The 25,323-nt window shown below is 44.3% G+C and overlaps 2 protein-coding genes across 6 annotated transcripts in view; one reads left to right on the forward strand and one right to left on the reverse strand.

Annotated features, from left to right (window-relative positions):
• Nucleotides 1–25,323, forward strand: part of LOC111157099 (CTP synthase 2) — a 99,045-nt gene that overhangs the window by 50,025 nt on the left and 23,697 nt on the right. For all 5 annotated transcript variants that reach the window (XM_022518341.1, XM_022518342.1, XM_022518340.1 and 2 more), the window contains one exon: nucleotides 14,645–14,741. In XM_022518341.1, the coding sequence (XP_022374049.1) occupies nucleotides 14,645–14,741 (97 nt within the window). The remainder of the gene's footprint in view (nucleotides 1–14,644; nucleotides 14,742–25,323) is intronic.
• LOC111157100 (S100 calcium binding protein G) lies at nucleotides 117–4,292 on the reverse strand. The gene is made up of 3 exons (XM_022518345.1): nucleotides 4,250–4,292; nucleotides 3,710–3,853; nucleotides 117–221 (listed from the first exon to the last, which is right to left on the reverse strand). The coding sequence occupies exons 2-3, from the start codon at nucleotides 3,842–3,844 to the stop codon at nucleotides 117–119; spliced, it is 240 nt and encodes a 79-aa protein (XP_022374053.1). The 5' UTR covers nucleotides 3,845–3,853; nucleotides 4,250–4,292.

Below are 25,323 nucleotides of genomic sequence, written 5' to 3' on the forward strand. Positions count from 1 at the left end.
TTATAATTGCAAAGAATTAAACAGAGACATTAGCGATTGTGTATAGAATGGAGCCACATCCCAGGTACCCTTCTTCTGGTGCTTGGAATGATGATACATTATTTTGTTTTTTTCCTTCACTGGGATATCTTCTTCACCAACACCTGGAATTCTTCGAAACTAACTTCTCCATCTCCATTCTTGTCCAGTTCTTGAAAGAGGTCATCTAGGGTGCTGGGACCCTGGTTTTAGATGAGAAGGATGGGAAAGGGGAAAGGAGAGAAAATGAATCAGTTACCGCTACCCATTTTCTGAAATTAGAGATGTCGGGTCTCTGTTCCAACAAGGCAGCTGAGGTTTTGGTTACATGCCTTGATGGTTGGGGGTGGGAAGCCCAACTTGAGCTCCATGTCCCTGAACTGGCTACCTGGTTTTTCCTATATCGCACATTTCTCTCTCTCTTTTTTAAAAGATTTCATTGATTTTGAGAGAGAGAGAGAGTGTGTGTGTGTGTGTGTGTGTGCATGGGCAAGTGGGGAGACGGACATAGGCTGAGGGAAGAGAGAGAATCTGAAGCAGGCTCTCCGCTGAGCACAGAGTCCTACGTGGGGTTGGATCCCAGGACCCTGAGATAGACCTGAGCCGAAATCAAGAGTCAGACGCCCAACAGACTGAGCCACCCAGGTGCCCCATACATTTATCATTTTAATATTGATAATGTGCATTTTAATATACAGTTGGCCCTTGAACAATGCAGGGGTTACAGGCATCCACCCCCCCACGCAGTCAAAAATATGAGGATAACTTTTGCCTTCCCGCAAACATAATGACCAAAAGCCTACTGTTGACTAGAAGCCTTCCTGATGACATATATAGTAGATTAACACAGATTTTGTACATTATATGTATTAAATACTATAACTTACAATCAAGTAAGCTAGAGAAAAGTGTTATGATGGAAATCATAAGGAAGAAAATATACATTTATAGTACTGTAAAAAATCCACATAAAAGAGGACCCATGCAGGTCAAATCCACGTTGTGTAAGTGTCAACTGTAATTGGTTTTCTGTGTAATCTTAAGTATTTTTCTTTATGCATCTAAAAAAGGAGAAGGAATCTGAGGGCTTCACTGGACTGCTGAGAAGCCCCTGGCCCACCAACAGTTGATGATTCTTGCCCCAAGGTTTTCCTGGGACCTGGTTCTGTGAACCCGAGGCAGCATGGTACGATGGGCAATCTGTAGCCACTCAGTGCTCCCAACTACCCTGTGTGTGTGTGGGAGGGGGTCCACTCTACACAGGAGGGAACTGTGCTCCGGGACAGCTGCCAGCTGGCCCCAGGGCCCACAGCTAGTAGACAGAGAGTTTGAGGTTCAAACATGGACTCCAGAGCTCAAGCGCTTAACTAGGAACCATACCAGTTTTTCCCAAGGCTGTGTGTTGCAGCCCCTCTCTACACCCTGCCGGATGACAGGATCAGTGATTCTCACACTTTGGCGCTCAGCAGAGTCACCACATGGGCTTACTGACCTTAGGAAATACAGAGTGACAGGTCCCACTCCCAAAGGTTCTGGTTCACTAGGCCTGGGGCGGGGCCTGAGACTCTGTATGCCCAGCAGGTTCCCAGGTGGTGATGATGATGCCGGGCCAGGACCGGTGACACTTGGAGAACTACCGCTTGAGATGTTGCAAGAGATCCTGTTAGGCTTGACTCTGTTTTGGCTCTGCTGCACCTGCAGGGTCTTAAGCTGACTTAAATTTTGTCTCTGGCCTAAGACTCAAGTCTTAAAGCCGTTACAGCTCTGCCTTTCAGGTGAGAGTTTATCTGTGGCAAAATAGTATCTAGGAAACTCACTGAAATAACGATTTAGTTTCCAAGTCAGTTTGAACATTTTTTTTTTTAACATTTAAAAAAAATTGTAATATTTACCATCTCAGCTATTTTCAAACGAATGCACTTCGATACTGTTGACATTGTTGTACAACTGATCTCCACATCAAGATACGTTTTAGCTCTTAGGATTCCTCTAAAGACATTTGTACTTTGCTGTGATCAGAAGACCAGACTAAGATAGTTACTCACTTTCCCTGAAGCATTTACGAGGTTCTAAACCATACACGGCATTGATGGAAAGAGTATAGCTTGGAAAAACCTTAGTAATCCTTATGAAAATATAATCCAGTACATGATTCGGTAAGTAGATTTTTCAAAATTTACCATCAGTCTTCATACCTTTATTCAAACTAAGAGTCATGCCTTCTTTTTGTAGGAAATACATAAACCATAGTAAAATACAGAAAAGTTCCCCGGTCTTACCTTTTAAAACAACTTGCTTATGTAGATTGCCTAGGCTTTCCTGTCAGATTATTATTTTTCTTTCTTTTATTATGATTATTCCTTCCTATTATTATTTTTCTTCCTTTTGGAAAAATGTCAGAGTGTTTTTTAGAATCTAATCTTTCTCAGAAAACTTTGTCTTAATTTTTAATTAAAAAGTCTCTTTTTCTGGGGCTCCTGGCTGGCCCATTTGGTAGAGTACACGACTCTTGATCTCAGGGTTGTGAGTTCAAGTCCCATGTTGGGAATCGGGCTTACTTAAAAATAAGTAAATAAAATAAAAATCAGGCAATTTTTTTTTTTAAGGTCTCCTTTTCTGCCAGTACCTTTAACTCTTTTTTAGAGTTATTTTGTATTTTAACCATAAGCAAATGAGGAGACATTGGGTTATAATGTCATTGAATTCGGCCACTTTTCTGGGTACCAAACCCAGAAACCTCAACAACTACAATGGGAAACCCCCTCACATGTCATACTGGCAGAAGGACATTTCTGGTTAAAATCTGGGAAGCAAATGCTTTCTTCCGAAGTTATAGCTAAATAGTGATCATGTGGGATAAACAGTTGCTCATTCACGTCCATTTGGAAGATGGCTTTTACTTGCGGAGGAGCGGAAGTGTATTGGAGCAAGGAGGGTCAGCCCGCCTCTCTCCTATTCTATTGCCTCAAGATGCACTTTGATTTGGACAACTCTGGGACGGTTTTGAGGAGAAACTGTCGGGCTAAAGAGGTTTAATCCCTTCCTGGAAGTTGTTTAGAAATGCCTCACTGCCTCATTAACACAGATTTAGGTGCTTAACACAAATTAACACAAATTTAAATGCTTTTGAAATATAAATGGCTGTCGCCAGATGGTAATTTGTCAGCGCAAAGTGGGTTTTCTCTGTAGATCGCCTGGTGAGTGTTGGTCTTCTTGACACATCCTACCTATAAGGATGAAGCATGTCAAGGCTAGCTAATATTATTTTGCACACCTCTTTGTTTTCCTAAAAGCCTGACCCGGAGGTGCTGAATCCAGGCGGAAGGCCTTAGTGTGTTGGGTTGGTGCCCTGTGGGTCTCCTAGGCCTAGCTTCATTAAAAGTGCCATCATTGCTTCCTTTTACTATGGCTGGTCATGGAGAGTTCTGTGCCCAGGCTGTGGGACATAGAAGGCTTGGCGCCCGCCTTCTAGGTCCTTGCCATCTGAGATGTGGCCTGCTACCAGGGAAGAAAACACACGTTCAAGGGCTCTTGGCCAAGGAATGCCCTTGCCTTGGCTGCTGTGTGCTGTGCCCCAGAAGAAGCATTCCTCCGCCTCTCCTGCGTCCTCTCCCCACCCTTCCCTCCTCCCCGTCGTAGGCCCCCAGTTCCCAGTTGCCGGGCTCGGTTCTGTGGCGGGTGGTGCACTCACTTTCAGTAAACTGGGGAATTCTGTCTGAATCAGTAGCTTCAGCTCCTCCTTGGACAGCTGGTCTGGATCACCTTCTTTGGCTGCGTATTTTTCAAAAATGCTCTTCAGTTCCTCGGGAGACGTTTTGCTGCTCATCGCGGTGTCCTGTCGATTGGGAAAGAAATGAACTCACCAAAAAGCCGAAGAAGCAGAGTTTTGTCAGGATGATTTTGCCAGCAGTTTCACGCCTTTGGGCTCTTTCCTTGGCGTCGTAAAAATAATCATCTTAGTATGTTAAATGTCTGACCTTAGAGTCCATCTGTGAGGGGATAGTCCCTTGAGCCAAACCCTTTTGTTAATAAATGTGACATTCTGCACTTTTTATGCACCTGGTCTGTGCTCTGTAGGCTGTGGTCTGCAAGAAAGCTGACCACAGCTTTTAGCTCCTAAATTACTGGTAATATCTTTAGATGGCACAAACCCTCTTTTTCTCCTATTATCTTTCACACCATTCTGGAAGGAAGCAGAAGGAGCAGGAGGTTGTACTAACATCACACTTACCTGGTTGCCCAGTTGAGAGGCACCTAGAAGAACCAAGAAGTAGGAGTGTGAAGCATTGAGTGGAATGGTGACTTTTATAGTCTTCACAGACACACCACCCTGATTATGAAATTTTCCTTTTGTTTGCCATTTAAGGGTAATTATTAATAATTTCTGAAACCCAAGCTTAAGACTGCATGAACCTCATAATTAAGGGCAAGAGCCAATAAATGGCCACTTCAACAGTTGCTTAATGGTTCAGAGTCCCAAGAGTAAACTTGGATTTTTTTTCCCCTTACATTGTATTTTCCCTCCAATGTGGCAATGTGATATTTGCTCACTATTTACATTTCAGAAAGCTTGACTATGGAGGGTTGGTTATTTTTCAGTTTAGTGCATATTTAGGCTTGAAACAATAATTTTCTTCACATCCAGAAAAAAAAAATGCTGTAATGGATGGTCAATACCGTATAGTTTAAGAAGTTGCAGTACAGCGGGTGTCTGGGTGGCTCAGTCATTAAGCATCTGCCTTCGGCTCAGGTCATGATCCCAGGGTCCTGGAATCGAGCCCTGTGTTGTTGTCGTCGGGCTCCCTGCTCTGCAGGAAGTCTGCTTCTCCCTCTCCCACTCCCCCTGCTTGTGTTCCCTCTCTCGCTGTGTCTCTCTCTGTCAAATAAAATCTTTATAAATAAATAAATAAAAATAAATTGCAGTACGGCCGTTGAAGTCCCTCTGATGTTTTGTGCAGATTAGGTGCTTAAATATTTGAATAATTGAATGAATGAACAGAAGTATCGCTGAGAAGCAGGCTTAATAAGTGGGGAGAAGATATACAATAATTTTTGGTTTTATTTAGCAAAGCAAGTTTACCAAGTAGCATAGTAATTTTTCAGCTTTTCCAGTATTTGTTATTCACATATCTGCTTTTTATTTCTCATTACCCCTTTCCTTACCACATATATGTGTGTATATATTTTTTATTGAGGTATAGTTGACACACGATTTTGTATTAGTTTCAGGTATACAACTCCCCTCCTCCCCAAATATATTTTGCTAATCATTCTAAAAACTTGTGAAAGCGCTTGACTTACTTTTATTTGGCTGGAAATACTTCAGACTTGTGGAACTGCCAGGACTTAAAGGTGGAGACTAAATTTATTTCTACTGGAAAGAGTTCCATGGAAGAACAAGGACATTTCCAGGGGACATTAATCTAATACTGATGTAATTCACAGTAAAGGTTTCCAGATTGACTTTAAGAGCTCTTATAAGCTTTTTAAATACTTGCATGCTTCCACACTTGTATAATTTTCTCTGACCCTTCATTATATCGTGTATAAATTGAGCGTTGTACTATTGGACTATATTTTCCTCTGACACTTTTCAGTTCTCATCTTCTAGGGCCTTATTTACGTTGGAGAACAGATGTGAAATCTTACAGTTTCTTAAAAACTTCCCACCAGTCTTGAGCATTTATCATTCCATGTGCCTTCAGTGTCCTTGTATAAGTTATTCTTGCTTTTATTACAGATTCTGTGACTTTGGTATTCACCAGTATTGAGTATATATGAACTCACTTCTTGGAGTAAAGATAAACGTTTTGGGTTTAGTCGTAAGATTCTGTGCAAAAAGATTCTGATTTTGGCAATGAATTTTAATCAAGATTTTAGAGAATTTCTAGTGTTTTTATACTTATGCTCTGTTTCACTGGGGAGGAAGTCAGCTTTTGTTGAACAATCATAGCAAAAAATATCTTTTTCTTCTAACACCTTTTAAAAAAATTTCCAATCTAAAGAAAACTTGGAGTAGTCGGTGAATACCAACCTGCCTTTTGCCAAGATTCATTTGAGAGTCAGTTGCCAACTGACTTTCCTCCTAAATACCTTAGCCTCTTATCTCCTAAGGACAAGGACATTCTTCTATACAAGCACAGTGCCATTATCACAGACCAAAATCAAATCGCTCCAAATGTGGAAATAGCATCTTAAGTCATCTGTTCTCTCAAATTACCACCTGTGAGCTAAATTCAACATGGCAATTGTTATATTTCTTAAATCTATATTGAAGAAATGGTTTTAATAACTATATAATGTATAACTGTAATTTTAATAACTATATTATAGGAAAGATATATGTTATGTATAACACATGGCATATATTGTATATATGGGGTGTGTGTGTGTGTGTGTGTGTATGGTATTAAGTCGAAGAGAAACATTTGGGATAGTTTTGGTTAATAGTCTTTCAGGGTCCATATCTGTAGTTGCAAGGGAGGACCTCTGATTAAAAGAGGCCTAGTGCTGGGGCACCTGGCTGACTCAGTCGGTAGAGCAAGCAACTTTTCATCTCAGGGTTGTAAGTTCGAGCCCCCTGTTGGGTGTAGAGATTACTTAAAGGAAAATCTTTTTTTTTTTTTTTTTAAGATTTATTTATTTGACAGACAGAGATCACAAGTAGGCAGAGAGGCAGGCAGAGAGAGAGGAGGAAGCAGGCTTCCAGCTGAGCAGAGAGCCCGATGTGGGATTCCATCCCAGGACCCTGGGATCATGACCTGGGCCAAAGGCAGAGGCTTTAACCCACTGAGCCACCCAGGCGCCCCAAAGGAAAATCTTTAAAAAAAATAAAAAATAAGGGGTGCCTGGGTGGCTCAGTGGGTTAAGCCTCGACCTTCGGCTCAGGTCATGACCTCAGGGTCCTGGGATCAAGTCCCTCATTGGACTCTCTGCTCAGCAGGGAGCCTGCTTCCTCCCTCTCTCACTGCCTGCCTCTCTGCCTACCTGTGGTCTCTGTCTGTCAAATAAATAAATATAATCTTTAAAAATAAATAAATAAAAATAAAAAATAAGAGAGGTCCAGTGCTATTTGTTGTCAGAACTTATGCTTGTAGTAAGCACTAACAGAACTTGAAAAACAACCCATGGGTTTCAAATTTCCACTTGCTAACCTCTGCCAGGCACATCTCTCATCTCTTGTGTTTCTCTTTACCTATGAGCTCAAGTGTGAGGGTAAACCTGCAGTGGGAAATCCACTGATAGATATTCTCATGAAACATTAACTAAAAATATATGGAGACAGGCAATAAACACAGGGTGTGTTCAAGAGAGAGCATTTTGAAACTAGAGAAGAGGGGAAAATGCCAGGCACAAGGTTGGTCATGGAAAAATGGAGAAGCAAAGGTTATTTATCTCCTCACCATTCAATTGCTTGATCTTTGGACAGCCTTCAGTTTTTCCTAGGGAAGCCAAGAGTAACTTATTTGCAAAGCTCTGGTACCACAGGCTTCCATAGCTCCCATGGCTGTGTTACTCGATTCCAAGTCCGCTGCCAGCAGTGCCTCGAAAAGCTCCTTTGGAAGGGGTCGGTGTCAGGCCCTGCAAAACGAAATGGGCAGGCGGTGCTCTCCTGGGTTCATGTTGTCTTCAATCCTGAGGTTTAAAAAAGAGCCTGACCACTGAAGCACAGCTATCCCTAAATGCTGTGTGACATCTTCCCCTTGCCTGCTTACTCTGTGCCCTACCACCAAGTTTACCTTCTTCAAATCGAGGGCTGGCTCTTCCAGCTCTTCCAGAAAATACATCCGTATGTATGGGCATGCTGAGTGCCTTCACCATGGCGGATTCCACCATCCTGCTGCTGGTGATGAGGCAGGCTGGGGGGACAGGGCAGTAAAGGTCCTGTAGCAGGTGAGGGGCTCAGCGGTGCCCATGCCTCAGAGCGGGGCACTGTTCCTCCCCTCCTCGATGCTCACATGAACTGCCTGCTGCTCTGGACAGTCCGCGGCATCCCCAAGACCCCATGCATTGCTCTTTGACTGCCCACCAGTCCTTAATCGGCTCTGTTGGTTTCTGATACAAATCCAGGGAGATTTAATGATGGGAGCACTTGACTGGACCCTGACATCGTGTTGAACTCTGATAGAGACAGAGAAGAAGATCCAGTCCTTGTGCTCGATGAGCCGACCCTGTAGCCAGTGAGAGGAGGCACGTAAAGGAAATGACAGAGGGGGTTAAGGTTGTATACAGTGAAGGACTATATTAGTTTCCTGTGGCTTCTATAACAAATTACCACAAACTTAGTGGCTTAAAACAAACCATTTTTTTTTTCCTTACAGTCCTGGAACTCAGAAATATAAAGTAGGTAGGCAGGGCTACCGTTCCTTCCAGAAGCTTTAGGGGAGAACCTGTTTCTTTGCCTTTTCCAGATTCTGGAGGCTGCCTGCCTACGGCCCCTTCCTCCATCTTCAAAGCCAGGAGGGTGCATCTTCCAAGCTCTCTCTGTCTTTTCTCTCCGACCACCACTTTGTCTTCTGTCTCCTTCTCTGACTCGGACTCTCCTGCTTCTCTCTTATAAAGACCCAGTGGTTAAAGGGGCACCTGGGTGGCTCAGTTGGTTAAGCGTCTGACTCTTGATTTCAACTCAGGTCATGATCAGGCTTTGTGCTCAGGGCAGAGTCGGCTTGAGATTCTCTCTCTCCCTCTCCCTCTGCCCCTCCCCATGCTCATGCACTCACTGACTCTCTCTCAAATAAATAAATAAATCTTAAAAGCAAAATTAAAATAAGGACCCTGTGGTTACATTGGGCCCATCCAGATAACCCAGGACAGCCTTCGCATCTCGAAAGCCTTAATTTACTCATGTCTGCAAAGTCTCTTTTGCCATGTAAGGTTACCTGTTCACAGATTCCATGGGCTAGGGAGTGGACCTCATCATGCAGCCTAATTCAACCTGAGCTCATAGCATATAGGTGATTTATTTGGTAGGGTGAGCGTAATAGCACAGTGTTCATTAGGGGTCAGTAAGGAGAACGAGAGGGTACCCCGAAAACATGGGCCCATTGGGAATGGTGGGGAGAAGGCATTTTAAGAAACGTAGTGAAGAGACGATGTATATGAAGAGGGGTTGTGGGGAGGCGAGCAGAGTAGCCGTCAGCAACAGACCTGTCTGGCCAAGGTGGAAACCACAGGTTAGAACTCATGAGGTGAGCACAGGCAGACTGGGTTCCTGAATGAGGTGGAACCTGAGTGCCACAGCGGAAGGGTGTCAATTTGATCTGCGGTAGTGGAGGCTACCGGAGCTCCCAGTGTAACACAGAACGAGTTCCTACTTTAAGAACATCAGATGGGCATTTTAGAGAGATTATACTAAGTCAGTGGCTACCCCACTGAATACTAACCAGGATATAATGATTTTCATTTTGAAAATCTTCACTAATTTGATAGGTTAAAAAATGACACTTTGTTTGAATTTCTTATTTGATTATCATTGAAATGGCAAGTTTTGTATACTTTTATATACAATATAAATAATATTTATAATAAAATATAATTATAATTATATATGTTATATATGTCATAAAAAAAGAACAAAAAAAAGTTCATACTTTGTGCGCAACTTGAATATGACTCATTAATAATCGACATCAGAAGCAGGCTTGAAAAAAAAATGACCAGAAAAAACTAATGGACAGGAGGAAAGGAATGGGTCGGGAAAATCCTTGTAAAGAGTACTTGAGGAGGGGTGCCTGGGTGGCTCAGTGGGTTAAAGCCTCTGCCTTCGGCTCAGGTCATGATCCCAGGGTCCTGGGATCGAGTCCCGCATCGGGCTCTCTGCTCCGCAGGGAGCCTGCTTCCTCCTCTCTCTCTCTCTCTCTGCCTGCCTCTCTGCCTACTTGTGATTTCTGTCTGTCAAATAAATAAATAAAATCTTTAAAAAAAAAAAAAGAGTACTTGAGGAATATACTAGAAATATACCAGAGGAATATACTACAAAGTCTGAGAAAAATTACTGTGTGTTGCCTAAGAGCCTGGAAGCAGCCTGCTGTGGGGGGTGGGGGGTGGGTAGGCTCCTTCAGTGTCCCCAGATGTCCAGAGGCAAGGGACAGGAGGGAAACTGACCTACTCCACACACTGGAATTTCATCTTTGATAAGAGAAACTAACTTCCCTAGACTTTGTCGTTAAGACATGTGGGACGCATGAACCCAGTCTTGAACCCATTACACTCTTATCGTGGGCTGCAGAAACTTCAGTAACGGTTAATTAGTGCTGTCTTTATCCTTATGTGGTGCTTTTACATCTAAAGCTTTATCACCACCAGCATTCGTTACTTATTGATTCTTTTTTATTTTTCTTACGCTGTATGGCTGGCTCATTTCCAAGGAAGGACAGACCTGTAGTGGGGTTCGGACAACAGCCAAGGTAAAATCAGAGCAGGCCAAGGCAATCCTTTTGCAGTGGAAGAGGCATTTTCCTCCTAGATGCAAATCTGGGAGATTTTGGAAATGTCAGGATTTTTTTTTTTTTTAAAGATTTTATTTATTTGACAGACAAAGATCACAAGTAGGCAGAGAGGCAGACAGAGAGAGAGAGGAGGAAGCAGGCTCCCTGCTGGGCAGAGAGCCTGATGCGGGACTCGATCCCAGGACCCTGGGATCATGACCCGAGTCGAAGGCAGAGGCCTCAACCCACTGAGCCACTCAGGCGCCCCGGAAATGTCAGGATTTAAACTAAAGCACATTTGAGGGGTTTTTGTTTTTAAGATTTTATTTATTTATTTATTTGAGCGAGAGAATGAGCAGGGGTGGGGAGGAGCAGAGGGAGAGGGAGAAGCAGACTCCCCGCTGAGCAGGAAGCCCCATTTGAGGCTCGATCCCAGGACCCTGGGATCATGACCTGAGCCAGACCATGACCTAAGGCAGACGCTTAACCTCTTGAGCCACCCAGATGCCCCAAGGGTTTTTTTTTTTTAAACTATCCCAGTCATGATAAAGGATATGTTTTGAAATCGATGTCTCTCAGGCTTTTCATGGAAGGGATATGAGGCACAAAGATATTTTCCCTGATGTCATCGCTGAATCAGGTTGCTTATAACCCAAGAGGTAGTCAAGCATGGGAGGTACCTGTTACTGAAGGCAGGTGGCAGGGCCTGGCTCGGCCAGAAACGCACTGTGTCCTCTACCTTCCGCAGTCTTCCCCTTCCAGTGTGTTTGGATTCCACCAGCCTGTGCCTGGCCTGGAGGTTCTTTGACTGAGGGTCCAACGAGCATCCCTGGATGAGGCCTGCTCAGCCAGACTAGAGAGAACAGCAAGTCTCCGGCCAGTTCTCGCTCTGCTTTTTGCCTTTCACTGACGTTCGGGGACATCATTTGCCATTAGAAAGCTACTTGTCTCGGCTCCCCCATCTTTTCTCTAACATTTTCTTTGCTTTCTCCAGTGGTTTCTGTGCTAATACGTTTTAATCAGAAGATCACCGTGGCTACTATTCCTTGGGATTTCTTTCTGTGTTGTCATTTCCGGAGAAGGTTATAGTTATTGCTTCTGAAAACAGCAGGGATAATGTGAACTAATACCCTTGTGGAAGTTCAAAATAATATATTTCACTGTTTGGGCTTTAAATTTATATTTTCATTAAAATAATGCTATGTACAAAGTTTACAAAGCCAACGTGTTCCAAAAGGTGTATAATGAAAATATTTAGTAATCTGCACACCCTCTCTGCCACCGTTAAGTCTTCCAGCTGTTTCTCCTGATATTTACCTCCATGTTTTATTATTTTTATGCGTATATATAAACTGTATCCCCAACATGGGGCTCAAATGCAAGACCCCAAGATCAAGAGTCACGTGTTCTGCTGACTGAGCCAGGCAGATGCCCACTACCTCCATGTGTTTAAATAATATTCTCATATCGCTTTCTCAGAGATTTCCAGATTTCCATTTATGTTAGAGGAGTATTTAACACCCTCAGGCTGTCCCTGTGCCCAGTGCATTTTTCTTTTGGAAATATGTTCTAGTCCTGTGTTTGTCAAGTTCATCTCAAGTACGCAGTAAGGCAGGTTTCCTGTCCGCAGGTGGGTCATTTCAGTTTTCTTAGTGGTTCATAGCAGAACATTTCTTGAAGACCAAGCACGCCAATAACTATACAAACTACGTTCAGAGACTCTTCCTGGGCAGAAGAGTCCAACGCAGGAAGTAAGGGTGGTTTGAGCGCTCACAGAACTAATAAGAAACCAGGGGGGAGTTTATGGCTGTGCTCTTCCTACATGGTTCAGGTTGTCTTAAACATAAGTGAAAGTTGAGGCTATGGTGGGTAATGCAGTCTTATCTGCCCTTTCCTAGAAAATGCGTAAGGGGCTGGGCATTTCTAAACAGCTTAGCTTTGAGAACTGGAAGCTGATGCCCTCTCTCACCTCCCTCCAGCAATACTTAATCTAGCCATAATTAGCCAACCAAAGAAGATAGGAAAGAGATGCCAAGGCCGAGAGCACTTCAGAACTGAGCACTCCATCCAACAAGGGGAGTAATCAAGTTTTTTCTCCACCCCTTCTCCTCAGTGACTCTTAGAGTGTACTTGGGACACAGGGTTCAGATGGATTGGAAAGTTCTGGGGCACTGATAAGATCATACAAGTTCTGGGAAAATTTTGACCTCAGGAAGTTGCCGTTGTCCAGGCTTGCTATAGAGTAATACGCGGCAGTTAAGGTATGGGGGGAATAAACTGGACGAAAGGTTTTAAGAGAGGGAACCTGAGTAGTTCCATTAGAACAGGTTACCTTGCCCAACTATAGTCTTTAACAGCTTAAGAAAAAAAAAAAAATGAAACAAAACTATGAGATCATAGCGTCTAGAACTGGGAAAACAGAACAACGACTTACGAGAATGGGCTTTTCATAAAAATCATGTATTTCTGAATTTCTGTGAAGTAAATTGAACATAAATCTGAAATTATTTGGTCTGAGTTCATTGCTTCCTTCCATCATGCACTTATTCTGTGTATACCCTGGGCCAGTTCCACTGATGCGAGGGGCTGGGAATGCCGTGTAAGGAAAGACGGCACTGGCCCAGCTGTCAAGGAGGGACAGTCTGACACACAAAAGCACTCTACAGACATGAAGTGAGGGCAGCTCGGGGAGGGGGCAGAGATTGGGGGTCCTGACTAGGCTACAGAGCCTGGGAATATCAGCTCCCCATAGGAGTTCATACTGGATAGTTGAGCTAAGATCTCAAGGTTGAGGCTGGTTTGATTTAGGAAAGGAAGGTAGGGGAATGGGAGATGTCCTGGGGAGAGGAAACAGCATGTGCAAAGTCCTCATGGGGAGAGGAAAGAAGATGCACTGGAGGAAGGGAAGGAAGGCCACACTGACCAGAACTCGGGGGACGGTCCTGGGACACGAGGCTGGAGGGGTAGGCTGGGCTGATACCAGGCAGTCAAGGATTTCAAGATGGGGGAATACAACTACTTTGCATTTGCTGGCAGTGTGCAGGGTAGGGTAGCCTGGGGCCATGTGAACTGGGGTGGGTAGGGGTAGGCTTCTGGTAAGTTTCTGGTAAGCCCCTGGGAGGGGCTGTGGTTTGGTTGGTGGTTGGAGCAGTGGATGGATGTCGGAAATCTGGAGGGGGTGAATGGAGAGAACTGGACACACTGAAGATGAGGGACGAAGAAGAGGGAGAGATCCAGGGCAGTGCTTAAGTTTATGACATACAGAATGTGCTAGAATGAGGACATTACCCTCCTTTTTGTTTAAAGGAATCCTTCTAAGGTTTTCTACAAAAAAGTATCTTTGGTGTAGTTTTCCACAAGGATTGGCGGATTTGCTTATGGAAAATCTTTAAGGAGTGAAGTGGGCAGTGGGGGAGGGATGTGAATAGCAAAGTGAGAGGTCCCAGAAGTCCAGAACTTGAAGTGTGAATATTGCCTGCAACTGACAGCTCGAGGAATGACAGGAGGAAGGTCATAAAGAGGCTCCTGATAAATTTTTTACAAGTGATTTGAAGGAAAGATGAGAAGCAGAGACAAACAGGAAGCATACCGTGAGGGGTGTGTCAAGCATGGCTGTATTCGAATAAGAAAATTGGAAGGAACGATCAGGTTTTACTCTTTAGGGAACATCCTTACGCAACGATAATTACTCTAAAAGTAAAGCTTTGGGGGCACCAGAGTGGCGCAGTCTGTTAGGCCTCTGCCTTCAGCTCAGGTCATGATCTCAGGGTCCTGGGATCGAGCCCTGAGTGGGGCTCCTTGCTCAGTGGGGAGCCTGCTTCCCCCCACTCCCTCTGCCTGCCACTTTCCCTGCTTGTGCTCGCTCTCTCTGACAAATAAGTAAATAAAATCTTTTTTTTAAATTTTTAAAATTTTTTATTTGACAGGCAGAGATCACAAGTAGGCAGAGAGGCAGGCAGAGGGCGGGGGCGGGGGGGGGGGAAGCAGGCTCCCTGCTGAGCAAAGAGCCTGATGCAGGCTTGATCCCAGGACCCTGGGATCATGACCTGAGCCGAAGGCAGAGGCTTTAACCCACTCAGCCACCCAGGCGCCCCAAGTAAATAAAATCTTTACAAAAAAATAAAATGAAAGTAAAGCTTGAGATATGGGAAATGACATTTGTGTAAGATGGCAAAACCGGATTTGTTTTGTTTTCTAAGGTGATTGATATGCCCGAACACAACCCTGGCAATTTGGGAGGAACAATGAGGCTGGGAATCCGAAGAACTGTTTTCAAAACTGAAAATTCAATATTAAGTAAGTTTCTCTGATCACTGGTTTTACGACAGAGGGGGTGCTTGGTGTGGCCGCACAGTCCGAGCCTAATCCCACCCCCTTCCACCTCTCGGGTTCCCCTTCCAGTAGCCCCTGGTGCTGCCTACGACTCTTCCTCCTACCTGCCCCCCTCCCCAACCCCATGCCCTTGCTGGTCCTCCTGCTTCCGGATCCCTCCCCCTGGCAGGGTTGGTAGACAGCTAGGAATGCCCCCCTTTCATCTGACCTCCACAACACCCTGCCCAGGGAGCTGCTCTGTGATTGACCGATGCTCCCGGAGATGCTTCCGGAGATGACCTTGCCCGGGGAGCCCCGATTCACCCTGTTCTTTCCAATCCACTCCACCGAAAACCAGCTTCCAGTTCAGTTGTTTCATGTCAGACTGGTTTTAGCCACTAATTTATGAACTTCGTGAGGAGGAGAGCAGTTACTTGAGAAGTAGATTTCTCTGTTCCCCCAGTAGCTTCGGCGTGGAGAGAGGAAAGTATGATGGGGCTTTCCATCTGATATTTGCCCATCTTCTACTCTCGATAAGGTTATTCGAATTTTTGTGGAACTTTTTCTTGTAGATGAACATATTAAAGTGAGAAACATATAGATGAACATATTAAAGTTTAAAGTGAGAAAACCCCCAAAGGCCTGAGTTCAATTTAGTAAATACAGCTTGAGTGCCTACTCTTAGCCAAAGGCGCTATGCTTAGAGCTGCAGGTCCACTCCCGCCTGGGACAGCTGTCAGCCCTCCCCGCCTCAAAGCAGGTGCAAAGAGGGTGATGAGAGGGAACGTGCGAGGTGCCGAGAAGGCTGGAAGGAGACAAGGGGAACCCAGGTTTCTTGGGTGTCCAGCATCACTCCCATGAAGTTATGAGCGTATCTTAGAAAAATGCCTTCTTCAAGAAGGATAAGACCAGGAATGTGAGTTTCTCCTTTATGGATAAGAAACTGCTTCCATGGACTATAAAGCTTCTGCATAAGCATGAAATTTAAAAAGGAAAAGTTTCAAGGTACACACATTTCCCTACTTTCTCTGGATAAGAAACCACTATTCTCTAAGTGGCTTTTTTTCTTTAAGAATGTGCGAATTTTTTCTCTTCTTAGATATTAGCAGTGATTCCTCCTCAGCTTTCCGATGTTTTCAAACCCTTCGAAACTTGGTTCAAATAATTGCCTAAGAGACAAAAAATGGTTAGTGAAAAATGTAATGTTTTAAAATTGTATCTTCTGTAAAGGATTCAGTGCTCATCGTACTCAGCTTTTAAAAAAGACCATTGTGTTCAAAATATTGAAAATTTTGATGTGTCTCGATAGAAATAAGACCAAATTAGGGTTTGTTTTTCTGTATTGTAGACATAAAAGTAATGTCAATGATTTTTATGATTCTTAAACACACGAAGAGCTTGTTGCTTAATTAATATCTTTGGTCTGCTTTTTTTTTTTAAGATTTTATTTATTTATTTGACAGAGAGAGACAGCGAGAGAGTGAACACAAGCAGGGGGAGTGGGAGAGGGAGAGGCAGTGGGGAGCTGGAGAGGGAGTGCCTAAAGACTGAAGATATTGGTAGACACAATGGCTGGATTACTACAGTCATTCTAATTTTTATATTCATCAAGTTCCTCTTTTTTTCTTAGTCACCTATTAGTTCCTTAAGGTTCAGGAAAACTGGGAATTTGTTTTTTCTTTTTTTTCAAGCACTTCACTGAGGCATCATTGACATACAGACAGCTATACATAATTCATGTATGCAATGAGATGAGATGAATTTGAGTTTTCTAAAGTGGAGATTACAGGTATAAATCGATTTGGACCAAAGTACTAATCATCATTTGCTCAGTTTGTAAGAAACATGTCACCAGAGGCTCACTTCTGTTCTCCTTCTGCATGCGTGGGCTGTCCTTGCCTACAAAGGCTTTTTGTTATTAAAGAACTAAGGACAGTGTGTGGGGAATTGTCAAAGCTGGTTCACAGGTCTTCACAAATAAGATATTTTTTCTGTAACACTTCACCATAGTGTTAATTACACCTTCATGATGTCTTCGAAACTTTATCCTGCTTGATTTTTATGTAGCCTTTTGTTGTAGAATAATGTTTTATGAACCTAGTCTTTGTGTCTATTACTTGGGCATATAATATTTCATTGAATTAAGGAACCATAATCCACTGACTCATTTCTTATTGCTAAACATTGCAGGTTGTTTCCAACTTTTGTTAGAAAAATGCTGATGCAAACGTCTTGACATGGTGTTTATGCTCTTTTAATTGTTTCCTTAGGATAGATTTCCAGGAGTTGGACTATTAGGTCAAAGGGTATGAACACTTTTATGACCGATAATTCTGCTGGATTGTTTGAAGGAAGAGGTGAACCAGTTCATAGTGATGTTAACTGTTCTTGCTTTCTCTAGTCTTTTTGCAAGTGTTTTTTTTTTTTTTAATATTTTATTTATTTATTTGACAGACAGAGATCACAAGTAGGCAGAGAGGCAGACAGAGAGAGGAGGAAGCAGGCTCCCTGCTGAGCAGAGAGCCCGATGTGGGGCTCGTTCCCAGCACTCTGGGATCATGACCTGAGCACCGAGCCACCCAGGCGCCCCTCCAAGTTCTTTTATTATTCTTCTTTTTGCTCTCCTAGCAAGAACAAAAAAGGCCCTTTATTAGTGTACTCTATTTTGCATTTCTTTTCATTACTACAAAGTGGAAAGTCCCTCCCACCCCAAAATGTTGATTTACTTGTGTGTATACTGCCCATGTTCCTAGTAACACTTAATTGTAGGAAGGGACAGATCTACCAGCCCAAAGTCTATAACCTAAATGGCCTCGGCCAGGGGTTGATAAACTTTTTCTGTAAAAGCCCAGATAGTACATATTTTCAGCTTTGGGGGCCACATGGTCTTTGATGCAACAGCTCAACTCTGTCATTGTAGTGTAAAAGCAGCCGCAGGCAAATACATAAACGAACGAGCGTAGCTATGTTCCAATTTATGTCCCTTTATTTATGGGCACTGAAATGTGAATTTCATGTAATTTTCATGCATCATGAGATATTATTCTTCTTTTGATTTTTTTTTTCAACCATTTGAAAATGTAAAAATCATTCTAAGTTCGAGGGCTGACCAAAAAAGTCAGGGGAATCCTATTTTGCCTCAGAATTACCATGGCTTGCCAAACCCTTATCTACACAAAAACAGGCAGTGAAGCTGTTACCCTCCTGGGGAGCATTCAAGGACATCTCCCAGCTTGTCTACGTGCCTGCCTGCAAACCCTATTTAGTGACAGAATAAGGTCAAGAGGGCTTCCGGAAGCCATTTGACCCAATCAGTATTTTTCAGCAAGGAAATGGAGGGCAGAGAGGGGAAGTGGCTCACCGTCAGTGGGTGGTCAGAACAGGCCCAGACCACTCTTCTTGCATGGTTTCTAGTCTTCTACGCCAACAGATGGCCCTAGCTCCACAACCCACCATTATAATCACTCTCCAAAATGCAATTCTTAAAACACACATTTTACTATTGTTTACTATTTTACTATTGTTTTACTATTTTACTATTGTTTTTCAGATATGTATATTTCATTGCATGTAAATTACACCTCAATTTTCCAAAACAGCATTTTATCTGGATACATAGATGGCAGGACTTGTCTCATAGGGAGACCATAACTTGGTTGATGAACTCATTACATGACTTCTGAAAAGCAGAAGGAGAAACGGTGCAGAACAGGTTAAGTATTAAACCAGATGCTTTGAAGAGGGAGAAATCTGGAAAGAGGTATGGCTCAAGATGGAGTGGGTCAGGCTCAGGTGAGAAAGGAGCCAGGGAAGAAAGTACCAGGGAACTTCGTTCCGAGAGGATTTCGGGGCTCCAGAAATAAACTTTATCGGTTTGCCTGTGGCTCTCAACTGAGTGTGAGGGTTGAGAACATAGTAAAATACAAAGCAATTCACACAAGGTTCAGAACTCACTAAGGGGATGGCTGACAACTTGTTTGATGGTTATTGTTTCCAAAATATTGCAGTCCCCAGGCTTAATTTTTTTGGTCAGGTCCCAGACATGTTGCTGAGAGATCCAGGAAAGGAAGCAGGTCTTTGTGCTGAGTGTGGTTTTCAAACTTAACTGCCACCTACCAGAAAGAATATGTAGGTAGCATTTTTTTTTTTTTTTTTTTAATTTATTTGACAGAGATCACAAGTAGGCAGAGAGGCAGGCAGGGGGGGTGGGGAAGCAGGCTCCCTGCCGAGCAGAGAGCCCAATGCGGGGCTCGATCTCAGGACCCTGGGATCATGACCTGGGCTGAAGGCAGAGGCTTAATCCACTGAGCCACCGGGGCGCCCCAGGTAGCATGTTTTAATGATGCTCAGTGTGGTGTGCATATGCACTGGTTGGAATGCTAGAGCCAGCTCAATTTAAAGCAAATCCCATATTTGACTCTAAACCAGTACCCAAATGGTTAGGGAGCCCTTGCCTTTAGAAACAGGAATGCTGCAGGGGTAGAAAGGCAGAGCAGGCCTGAGTACTTGGGGTAGGGATGGGAGGTGCGGGGGTGGGGTGGGGGTGGGCAGAGGAAGGAAAGGGCCACCCCATGAACATAGCTCTGTGCTGAGAAACTGTTAAAAGCGAGTGGGTGCCATTTTGCCCTCTGGGGGTATCCAGTCCTGTGGAGAACGTGGCATAACATTTTGGAAGGAGTTAGAAGCCCTCCTTGGGGCGGTGTATCCACCCAGAGACCAGGCCCTGGTGACTTCCCATCAGAGTTCTGAGAAGATGACCCTCCTCCTCAGGGCAGACGACAAGGGGACAGTGCGACTTGACACAGGCAGATGTCAGCTGGCAGTGGAGGCTGCGGAGAGCTGCTCGGGGCAATGCAGCTAAATGGAATGCTTTAGGAAAAGACTTAATTCCTTTTGGGGATCTTCCTGGCATTTCCTCATAATAAGGAGGAGGACTTGGCTAAAACATTTGGTTCTGCCTTATTGTGAGAGAAAAAGGGTTTTGTTCTGAGAGAACAGGCAACAGGCCAATGAGGGAGGTATGGAGTGAGTCCCAGTGTTAAGGATCTGGGTTAAATTCATGGCATTGAAAATGCAGAGTGGTCAATCTCGAATTTGAAGGGCCTGAAGGAAAAGGGGATAAGGTAGAACAAATTTACACTGGCTAAAAAAATTGCTTTTGCTTTCTTATCTCTTATCAAGGCATTGATAGAGAAAAACAGCTTCTAGTTCCTGGTGTGATTAGATTATTAGGAAGTTTAAGAAAATAATCGTGCCATACAAAGAGCCTTGGCTGGGTTAATGAGGTGATTTACAAAACAGTTTAAAAGAGGTCATCAGGGATTTAGGGACGCTGGAAGTCCCTGCCACGGTAATTTGTCGTGGTGAGACTGATGGGAAGGGAGTGCGGTGGGGCTCCTGGGCGGAGCACGCCAGCTGGCTTTCTCCTGCCTCCCTCTGATGGTCCACACTGCAGGCAAGCTCTCTCCCCTGCCCCTTCTTGCTTTTTGCTGGGGGAACCATTCTCTAAGGTGTATTTGCGGATATGGGGGCTTCCAGGTCTGGGACATAACATAGCCCCTTTAATCCTGACAACAGGAGGCATTTACTTGGCCCTTATTGGACCGGCTCTGCACCGAGCACCTCGCCGCCAGGAACTAGTGGGGTGGTTAAAGCCCAGCCACGCTGCCCCACTGGAGGCCCCTCCCGGCCCAGCTCTCTGTCCCTGGCTGTGTAGCTACTTACGGCGCTGCGCTGCAGTTTCCACCTCTGGAGAGCGGACGCCAGAATGCTTCCTGCCTCATGGGGTTCTGGTGAGGGTTAAATCAGTTATACATGTGAGTCCTTCAGTGCCCGGTGCAGTAGAAGCGCTATTCAAGTGGGGCTGTGAGGATCGTTATGGTGAAGGGCGTATTATCAATACAGTGAGACCTGTGAGTCTCTCAAAGCTCTGGCTATGATGGAGTATTAAAATAACATATGATCGGGGCGCCTGTGGGGCTCGTCAGTTGGGCGTCTGCCTTCAACGCAGGTCATGATCCCAGGGTCCTGGGATCGAGCCCCACATCAGGCTCCCTGCTCAGTGGGGAGCCTGCTTCTCCCTCTCCCTCTGCAGTTCCCCCTGCTTGTGTTTTCTCTCTCTCACACACTTTCTCTCTCCAATAAATACATTAAAAAAATCTTTAAAAAAATAGAAAATACAATACCATATGATCCAGTAATTCCACTACTGCGAATTTACCCAAACAAAATTAAAAACACTAATTTAAAAAAATACACGCACCCTATGTTTATGGCAGCATTATTTACAAAAGCCAAGATATGGAAGCAACCCAAGTATTCATGAATAGATAAATGCTTAAAGAAGCTGCGGTGTGTATACACACACACACACACACACACACACACACACACAGCAGAGTATCACTCAGCTATATAAAAGGATGAGATCTTGCCATTTGCAACAACATGGATGGACCTGGAGAGTATTCTGCTAAGTGATGTTAGTCAGACTGAGAAAGACAAATACCATATGATTTCACTCATAATGTGGAATCTAAAAAACAAATGAATAAATAAATGACAAGCAGAATTCTAACTATAAAGACAGAGAACAAATTGATGGTTGCCAGAGGGGCGGGGGGTGGGGGGATGGGCAAAATGGGTGAAGGGAAGTGGGAGATACGGGCTTCCGGTTATGGAATAAATAAGTCATGGGAATACGGGGTAGAGGGAATATTGTCAGTGGCATTGTAACGATGTTGTGTGGTGACAGACAGGAGCTTTAGCTGTGGTGAGCACAGCATAACACACAGAGGTATTGAATCACTATGTTGTACACCTGAAATGAATGGAATATTGTATGTCAGCTACACTAAAAAAAAAAAAAAAAAAAAAGAATAGGGTCCTCCAGACATGGAGAGGGGAGAAGGGGTGAGCCTGAGGAGAAGGGGAGCAGGCATCCCCCTTGCCTTTCATGTTCTCTCCAGTCCTTCTGTTCTGGTCTCCTTGCTCCCTATCTGCTAATATGACTAGCAGAAGCAGACAAAAAAAAAAATCCAAGAAAAGAGGTATTAAAGATGGGATAAGAATACTAAGTCGGGGTTGGGGAAAGAGACGCAAAGCAATGAAAATAATATAATGCTGTAATGTGGAGTTAAAGGCAAGGACTCACATTTCAAAAATCGAAAATTAGCATTTTTATACTAGCAAACTGAGATAAAAGCGGATCACGAAAAATAAAATTAGAGAAAGAGGAGGAGTTTAGATGCTTAAAAGGAATGTGATGTTTTATAAAAACTGAAGAAACGGTATACCAAGATCCAAAAGTAATAAGTAAAGAAGGAGAAAGATGGCGGCTGGCCCGACTGCACACTTTCTAAGCATCAGTAATGAGGATGTTCTGTGCATCGTTTCACTTATTCCTTTCAACACCGACCTGGGTGGATTTTGCACAAAAGAGAAAGGCATCTTAGGCAGCTTAAGTCATTTGTTAGAATGTCACTCAGCTGATTTCTGAGCCCAACCTCCTGGCCATCTCACTATATCAAATAGCAGACCTTCATTAAAGAGGGGATAGAAAGACCCAAACAGCTCACAGAGCTGAAAGCTGCCTTGCGCTGAGAGCCCCAAGACAGGGTTCCACAGGTCTCAGGAGGAGTGTCTTGTGGGAGAAGAACAGGGATTGCAGAAAGTGAAGACCCCACCTCTGGCTTCTGAAAGACAGTCTGAAACCACATGCTTGGCTTGAGAAGGGACACACACCCTGAATCGACATTGGACTGAACAGCTGGGCCGGTAGGACTGGGCTGGGAATGTAAATGAGTCAAACAGCCAGGTATAAGAAGTGCCATAGCTTAACTCAACAATCAGTGGCAGCTACATCCAGCCTTAGAGTTAGAGAGGCGGTAGGGAGTGATGGGGACTGGGGCAAACTGACAAGCAGTTGACCCGTTAACAGCTAAAACTGATAGTTGCATGAAGAACTATGGCTTCACTGTTGCCAGTCTTCGAACTTTCCAAGAGAATCTGGAAGTCTGGAGTTTTATGACAAATCTGGTTTCTAAATGTTGGCAACTTATTCAGAATTTTAAAACACTGTGTGTTTGCCAACACCATGCAAACCAAATACACCAAACATCTGTGCCCTGGGCAGCGTCTTGGAATCTCTGAACTAGACACACACCAGCAGACCCTTGCACATAAACAGAAAACTCTAGCCCCTGTAGTGCTTACTTAGTTCAGGGCATGGTTCTGGGCAGTCTTTAAAGGGAGTCTAATTAAGACATTGGTGCAGCAATTAAAAGATGTTTGGGCAAAGGTAAGGCAGTTCTGCCTAGAGGGAAGAGGTCACGAAGCCCATCAGGGAGTGATGTTACCTTTTGGACATGCCATGGGTGATTTCCTCTAGCTCCCATGGAAATAGGAAATGTGGGGCCCAGGTGAAAGATAAGGATCAGAAGGTACAGATTGGGGGTCTAGAGCATGGGGGGGATGGCTTTCAGCAGTGAATGTGGGGGAAGAAGGGAGGGTATGGTTCTGAGCAGGTGTCCCTACTTGAGGATGAAGAGCTAGTAAATGGGGCGAGGAGAGTGCACAGAGGAGCAGAGGTCACAGATGGGGAAAGGGGAAGTTACTCAGGTCCCAGCTGAAGACACATTTGCTGGGTTTTTTTGAGAGCTGTTCAGTAAAACAACAGGAACAAAAACTAAGTTGCAAAGGATGGGGATGGGACGTTTAGATAAAGGGTAAGTTAGGGGAAGAGGGGGTGGTGGGGGCAAGAATGGGGCTGCATAGCCTTTACTTTTTCACATTTTAATTGTGGTAAATACACATAACGTCAAATTTGCCGTCTTAACCATTTTTTTAAAAAGATTTTATTTATTTACTTGACAGACAGAGATCACAAGTAGGCAGAGAGGCAGGCAGAGAGAGAGAAAGGAGGAAGCAGGCTCCCCGCTGAGCAGACAGCCGGATGCGGGGCTAGATCCCAGGACCCTGGATCATGACCTGAGCCGAAGGCAGAGGGTTTAACCCACTGAGTCACCCAGGCTCCCTAACCATTTTTTAAAAAGAATTTATTTATTTGTCAGAGAGAGAGAGCGCGCACAAGCGGAGGGAGGGGCAGAGGGAGAGGGAGAAGCAGGCTCCCCGCTGAGTAAGGAGCCCGAGGTAGGACTCCATCCCAGGACCCTGGGATCATGACCTGGGCTGAAGGCAGACACTTAACCCACTGAGCCACCCTGGTGCCCCCCATCTTAACCACTTTAAAGTATACAGTTCAAACACACACACACAAACAGTGTGCATGTGCACACGAGCAGGGAGAGGAACAGAGGGAGAGGGGGAAGCAGTCTCCCCACTGAGCAGGGAGCCCGATGCTGTGGGGCTCCATCCCAGGACCCCTGGATCACGACCCAACCAGAGCCCAAGGCAGATGCTTAACTGACTGAGCCACCCAGGCACTCGCCCCCCCCCCCCAACTTGCTTCTTAAGGCAACATGAAGCTTATGTGCAGTTAATCTCTGTTGCATTTGATTTTGTCTCCAGAAGACTAGGATAGAAAAGAAGACTGTGTCGTTTTGTTGAAGATTTCCCCCTGTGCCTAAGATCATCGCATGGCACGAGTGCTTGATCAATCCATCTGGAGAACTGCTCCTCACAACGTGGTGTACCTAGCCCTCAGTCTTTTCACTCCACACCTAGATACACTCTGCAGTCAGCAGCAGCTAGTGGCAGCTTGCCTTGTCACTGATTGTCATTGATTGTCCTCCTACAGCACTTTCAGCCACAGTGGGGATCAGCAGCGCCTAATCCGGAATACACAGGGAGTTGCTCGTGGTGCTTTGTAAAAACCCACATGCCCAGGCCCTTTCCTGAAAATAACCAAATCAGAATCCCTGGGGCCAGGGCCCCGGAATGAGCATTCTTGGTTTTATTTTGTTTTTAAGGTGTTTTAAAATAGAATTGGACTGGTAACATTCTGAGCTATTCTCAACATATCGTTATAAAGGAAATTTCAATTTTCTCTTTCATGGATATGGCAGTGGGTTAGTTTTGTAAATTCGTTCTTGACAGATTTGTAAGTGATCAGGTAAGAATTTGAGTCCATGAAACAGTATTTCCAAAGTTCTGAAAACATGTTTCATTATATACCATATATATATACACACATAGAAATGATCCATCCATTAAAGAAATATTTATTTATTTATTTAGATTTTGTTTATTTCTTTGACAGAGAGAGAGAAAACACAAGCAGGGGGAGTGGCAGGCAGAGGGAGAGGGAGAAGCAGAACCCCCACTGAGCAGGGAGCCCAACTCGGGGCTCCATCCCAGGACCCTGGGATCATGCCGTGAGCCGAAGGCAGATGCTTAACTGACTGAGCCACCCAGGCGCCCCTAAACAAATACTTACTAAGTACCTGCTTATGTGCTAGACACCAATTGAAGGGACAGGTCCTTATCTTGTCCATTATCTTGTAGAGCTTATGTTCTGTCTTCTTTCTACTTGGATTTCATAATCTAGAGTTTAATTAACAGTCACATGGTTTACTTACTGTTCCAAGTGTTGTTTTTTTTTTTTTTT

Source organism: Enhydra lutris, unplaced genomic scaffold, assembly GCF_002288905.1.
Source record: "Enhydra lutris kenyoni isolate GAN:26980312 unplaced genomic scaffold, ASM228890v2 scaffoldscaffold52, whole genome shotgun sequence".
Taxonomy (NCBI): domain Eukaryota; kingdom Metazoa; phylum Chordata; class Mammalia; order Carnivora; family Mustelidae; genus Enhydra; species Enhydra lutris.